At 45.3% G+C, this 276-nt stretch overlaps 1 protein-coding gene across 1 annotated transcript in view; it reads right to left on the minus strand.

The window, feature by feature from the left end:
• LOC116672597 (importin-4) overlaps positions 1–276 on the minus strand; it is a gene marked incomplete in the record, with an annotated part of 17713 nt that overhangs the window by 13065 nt on the left and 4372 nt on the right. The window contains 2 exon segments of the mRNA XM_032504514.1: positions 1–9; positions 147–233. The exon segment at positions 1–9 is cut by the window's left edge and continues 71 nt beyond it. Coding sequence (XP_032360405.1) covers positions 1–9; positions 147–233 — 96 coding nt within the window.

Here is a 276-nt window from a genome sequence, read left to right on the forward strand (position 1 = left end):
CTGACGGATCTAAGATGTACAATCGGGTGAAGATTTCAGGTAGTTAACAAAGATGAAAGTACACAAGGATAAATGCTGGTGCCCGTTACTCAATATTTTACATACACACACTCACTCTGGAAATTAACATTTCTCTCACACAATACCTGAGGGTTTTGGGAGCCACTCATGACAGCACATAGTGCTGGAATAATGGCTGGGTCTTCGAAAGCCTGTTTCAGCTGGGCGGTGGCCTAAAGGGGGACAAAAGAGGTCTGACCAAGTTAGACTGGCTGC

This window comes from Etheostoma spectabile, chromosome 22, assembly GCF_008692095.1.
Source record: "Etheostoma spectabile isolate EspeVRDwgs_2016 chromosome 22, UIUC_Espe_1.0, whole genome shotgun sequence".
In the NCBI taxonomy this organism is placed as follows: domain Eukaryota; kingdom Metazoa; phylum Chordata; class Actinopteri; order Perciformes; family Percidae; genus Etheostoma; species Etheostoma spectabile.